The sequence below is a fragment of the Pangasianodon hypophthalmus genome, chromosome 13, assembly GCF_027358585.1.
Source record: "Pangasianodon hypophthalmus isolate fPanHyp1 chromosome 13, fPanHyp1.pri, whole genome shotgun sequence".
Taxonomy (NCBI): domain Eukaryota; kingdom Metazoa; phylum Chordata; class Actinopteri; order Siluriformes; family Pangasiidae; genus Pangasianodon; species Pangasianodon hypophthalmus.
In genome coordinates this window covers 20,487,348-20,492,790 of record NC_069722.1, presented here as the reverse complement: position 1 = coordinate 20,492,790, position 5,443 = coordinate 20,487,348, and the positions used below count along the sequence as shown (strand labels likewise).

General features: G+C 41.6%; 1 protein-coding gene across 1 annotated transcript; it reads left to right on the top strand.

Moving 5' to 3' along the window:
• The first annotated feature begins 698 nt into the window (after window positions 1-698).
• nkx3-2 (NK3 homeobox 2) lies at window positions 699-4,831 on the top strand. The gene is made up of 2 exons (XM_026916964.3): window positions 699-2,739; window positions 3,704-4,831. The coding sequence occupies exons 1-2, from the start codon at window positions 2,256-2,258 to the stop codon at window positions 4,204-4,206; spliced, it is 987 nt and encodes a 328-aa protein (XP_026772765.1). The 5' UTR covers window positions 699-2,255; the 3' UTR covers window positions 4,207-4,831.
• The last annotated feature ends 612 nt before the right edge of the window (window positions 4,832-5,443 follow it).

The window sequence follows — 5,443 nt, the reverse complement described above, 5'->3', positions numbered from 1 at the left end:
ACAATGTGAAAAACTGAAGTTTCCGAGCAGAGGGCCGACATTCAAGTGTTCACTCACACCCTCCACTTCCTCACTTTCAGGAAGAAACGATATTAATGTGCTGGAATATGATGGCATAAAATTTGACTCGTGGAAAAATATGAGAATTTAAGACGCCTTCAATACACAAATATGCAACTCTATTCATGCGCAAGTATTTCTTTTTTACTTTTACAGTTTCTTGTCATTAAAGCATAGCATTTCTCTTCTCAACATTTCTATTATGATTAGCAGATATTCTCTATTATAGCATGCTCTGTAAGTGAACGCCATTTGAACGATCAAACTATCTATTCAGTGTTAAAACGAACCCCCCAAAAAATGGTCAATTAACCATGCAAACGCCATGATGTCCAATGACCTACACGAAATAATTTGTTGCTGTAGGTGTGGAAGGTCCAAAAACCTTGTTTATATTTGATTATTGTGGGGGGGGAAATCACGTGTTATGTCTATAAAGTCTAAATAGACCTGACCATAAAAAGTAAAAATAAATAATAATAATTAATACGTTACTACTACTACTACTACTATTAATAATAATAATAATAATAATAATAATAATAATAATAATAATAATACAGTACATACTTTCTCCTGCATTAATATTTGGATGTCCTTTACTTTGACTTTCTTTATTCTAGTCCTCAATACCTGGTATTTTTCGTGCAGCACATTTTTTTCCAACACGCCCAAAGGATGGACAAGTGTTTAAACTTAACTAAAGAACACTGGTTTTCAGTGCCAAGTTCAACTTGATTATTATTATTTATTTTCCATTAACAGGGAAATCTGTATGATCATACGGTTTGTCAATTAATGCATTAGCACGTCACTGCATGTACATATAACCACTGTTCTCTGGTATAGTAATGGACTACATATAATCGGGATGTGATGTAATCAAATTAGAAAGAAAATAGGCGAAGTGTGTGTGCGCGTATGTATGTATGTATGTATGTATGTATATCTATCTATCTATCTATCTATCTATATATATATGTATATATATATGTATGTATGTATGTATTCGTAAGATACAGCAGGACTATAGTTTCTGGTTCTGCAGAAACTGCTGTTGTGATGTGAAATACCTGCAATAACACCGTAGAACTGTAGAGTCATAATGTGTATTTAAATGTGCATAAATTCTGTATTATATATATATACGACATACGTGATGCATGTCTTTAAACATACATGGCACATTTCTGGTACCACCGCCTAAAGTAGCATTTTTAATATTTCACTGTGATCCATGGCAATGACAACGTGGAGCAATCTGAGAATTAGGATTAGAAAACAGATTATATACAAGGCAATACATTCAATAAAAGTATGCATTTAAAAATGTCCATGCTATATGCACGAGCGCCAATATTTTCTGTTCGCCTTGACTAATTTGGTGACGTGGTAAAATGTGGCTTAATCCTCATTTCAGAGTGAAGGTTAAAAGAGTTACGTCCCAAATCACAGATTACTTTCCTAGATAGTAGGCTACAGCAAAACAGTATGCTGCCTGCTCTTTAGTTCATGCTATTTAGTACTCTGTAGTGCACGCGCACACGATACACACACCATATGTTCTCCACTGACCTCTCTTTTACAGGCTACTTTCCCCCATTTTAACTTTTCTGTTGTGCTCGTAAACAACGAGACAGTCGCCTTTGCCTCGAGGTCGCGTTTGAGTATGCAAATGAGCGCGTGGCAGATGTTAATTTTTTCCATCCGGGTACTGGCTCTTGTACTATTTCGCCATACTCTTTAGTACTGATGATTTAGTGTGCATGGCGTTTTAGGGCGTTTCGATGATGACGCGCGTGAACCAATCATCCCCGTGCTCCACTGCAGCCCTGGCCAATAGGAGACGTAGTTTTTTGGTGGCGGTGTGATGTCACTCACAGGTGAAAGTGGGGACGGTTAAGGCTGGCTCTGCAAGCTGTGTGTGTGTGCGTGGGTGTGTACGTGTGTGCGAGCTGTGTCTCTCTCGGACGTAGCAGCGCGCGGTAGCGACGTGGACCGAAATGAAAGTCGCGCGCCACCGCCGATCGTGGAAGCATGTTGGAGTAGAAGGGCGCGTGACGAGCGGATGAATGCACGCACCCAATACGAGTTGGTCTTACTTTTCCATTTGACCTCAAGTGCCCTGTTGTAGGCTTATTTTTTGTTGCATTTGTTGTTTTTGTTTGTTTGGGTTTTTTTTACTTACGCGCGCGATGGCCGTGCGCAGCAGCTCCTTGATGCCTTTCTCCATTCAGGCCATTTTAAACAGAAAAGGAGAGGAAGAGGAGGAAGAAGAAGAAGAAGAAAAAGACGAGGAAGGAAGGCGCCGTCTGAAAGAGCTGGACATGTGTTTTTCGAAAAGCGCTTGCTGGAAAATATTCGGAGGAACGCACGAGGAGGAGGAGGACGGCCGCGAAGACAGGGATAGGGGGCAGAGGGAGAGGGAGAGGGCGCGCGTGGCGGCGAACCACCACAAGAGCTACGACTCAGACTCTGGGCTCAGCGAGGACCACCACCACGACCACCACCACCTCGACGATGAGCGCGAGGCGAAAAGCAGCTCGGTGCGCGAGCAGCGGGACGGCTGTGACTCGCGTGCACTGGATGAGAGCTTTCAGGACGAGACGGACCGAGAGTCCACGGCTGCGGAGCAAGCACGAGAACTGAGCGACTGCGAGCTCTTAGCCAGCGTGTCCGGTAAGTGCCTCGCGCACAAGGCCATGTTTTCACTGGGGCTGCGCGAGACCGAGATGCTAAAAGAGCTGCTTTAATAAATCCAGCGGTTGGGTTTTAACTCTTGAACTTTAACTCATATTACCCTATAAATCTCCCTACAAATTCAAATGAAGAGTTTATAAGCATTTCATTTTATAAGCAAGTATTTTAATACAAAATAGTTTTAAACTTTCCTTAAATGTCTAAGTGTATGCAACAGTACGCGTACTTTATCAGTTCTTCGTTTACTTTTAGATAATTCCCCCTTTTTGCAAGTCAGTAGCACTAGTTCACAGATTTATTTATTTACATGAGGTAGGATATATACGCAGCAACTGTTGTATTAGTGTTTATATAAGTCCAATTAGTCACACAAAAGAAAAGCACTAAATAAATAGTTATTTGACCACCAAGATTTAATTTATAGTTTAACAGACCCGCCTTTAAATATGAAGCTAAGTGATATTCAGATGCTGAGCTGATCTCAGTGTTTGAAAATGAGTAAATATTGTTTGGCACTTGGGAATGTAAGAGAGAGAAACAGTTAGAGCAGACCAAAATGTTTTCGACGTTCTGGTTAAAATGTAAATGTAAATAATTTTTTAAAATGGAAAGATTTACAGATTTACAAAGCCTTGTTCAATGATACTTGTAAAAGTCAAAAATGGTTCCTGGAAAATATTTTAAGGGTTCTCGGGGTGTCTCAGCAGTGGAACCTTTCAAAGTGGCTCCAGGAACATTGTTGTGAAAATGAATGCTTCCTGATTTAAGTAAGAACTCTAAAAAGGTTCCTTCTAAAACTAAATTCTTGTATTTTTATGATAAAGGCATACATGTGGGTATACAGTGGGGTGGGAGGGGGTGAGATCAAATGAGGTTTAAAATGCAATTATTAATAAACCACTTTGAAGCACTGGTTATATTTATTTTCCTGTTTTTGGTGCAGACTGTAATAACGCGGAGGAGAAGGTCTCAGAGCAGCCCGGCGGAAAGCAGCGCAAGAAACGCTCTCGCGCAGCTTTCTCTCACGCGCAGGTGTTCGAGCTCGAGCGCCGCTTCAGCCACCAGCGCTACCTGAGCGGACCGGAGCGCGCGGACCTGGCGGCGTCGCTGAAGCTGACGGAGACGCAGGTGAAGATCTGGTTCCAGAACCGCCGCTACAAGACCAAGAGGCGCCAGATGGCCGCGAGCAGCGCCGCATCCGCCGCCGCCGCCGACCTGCTCCTGCCCGCCGCCAAGCGCGTGGCCGTGAAAGTGCTCGTGCGCGACGACCGCAGGCAGTACTCTCCCGGAGAGCTGCTGCTGCTGCGCCCTCCGCCGCTTCTCGCGCTCCAGCCGCCATCTTCTTCTTCTTCCTCCCCTTCATCATACTGTTACTACTATCACCCGCACGCGTACTGTGCGCCCGCCTGGACCCTGTCCGCGTCCGCGTGCGCCGGGAACCAGTGATGCAGGCACGGGGGGGGAAAGAAAAAGGAAGAAGAGAAGTGTATTTTTTTGTATGTTTGTCTGTTTGTTTTTTTGTTTGTTTGGATTTTAAGCTCCCAACAAATACAAAAAAGGAGGGAGAGACGATAAGACACTGCGTTCAACTGTTTTAAGCTGAAACATACCTAAAGACTAATGACATCACTTTATTATATTATTAATGTGATACTTTTTGGTATTATTATTATTATTGTTATTATTTGTATTTTTTCCTGAATGTATATGGGAAGTTACGCGTTTCCGTTTTTTTTTCCCCGTTCAAAGCGTGCTGGAGAGCAGTAACGCGTCTCTTGCACACAGAGACAGAGAGATGTGTAGGTGAAAACGGTAAGACTCCAGCACTTCCGGTCCATCATCTAATTCCTGCGCAAACAAAACACCAGTGTGTGTGGTCACGGCTGCAGACTTTAGTATTAGTGTAAAACGTTGTTGCTGTTTACAGACTGATAAAAGGACAGCGAACATTAAAACACACATATAAAGCAGTGTGTGTGTGTGTGTGTGTGTGTGTGTGTGTGTTTTGTACACTTTGTCATTGTTTGAGTAGAAAGGTTTATTATATTAAAGGCGTTTAAGTGACAGCTGAGATGTTGGGTGTCGTCACATTTGTGTTTAAGTGCACTAGATTCATGTGAAGAGAAAACAGACGAAACAGTGACGCAGAATAAACGTTAACTACCTTATTAAAAACGCTTTTACATTTTCATCAGATTGAATTTCCCAGGTTTTTTTTTTTTTTTTAAATTCACCATGCCTAATCAATAGCTCTGAGATGTCTCGAGTTGCACTTGGTATTTGTATTTTTTGATTTAAAAAAGGTTTGTAGCCTTTATAGACTATTAATTCCCAATGTTATAAATAATAATAATAATAATAATAATAATAATAATGATAATAATAATAAGCATTAAAGCCCTTTAAACTTGCTCAACTTTGACTAGAGCAGGAATGCCAAATGAGTCATTTTTAAAGAATAAATAAATAGAGTTTTATTTGCGCATTGTTCCTCATAGCCAGATGTGTTGTATATGTTGTTAGCCTATCTGGCTATGAGAGTTAGCATGTGTGTGTGTGTGTGTGTGTGTGCGTGTGTGTGTCAGGTTGATGAATGCGCCATCACAGGGCTCATGCTTTATTTTTATGTTTTATGGTCCTGCGTGTGTGTCCTGCACATTTCTGTTTTCTGTGAAAGTGTTGT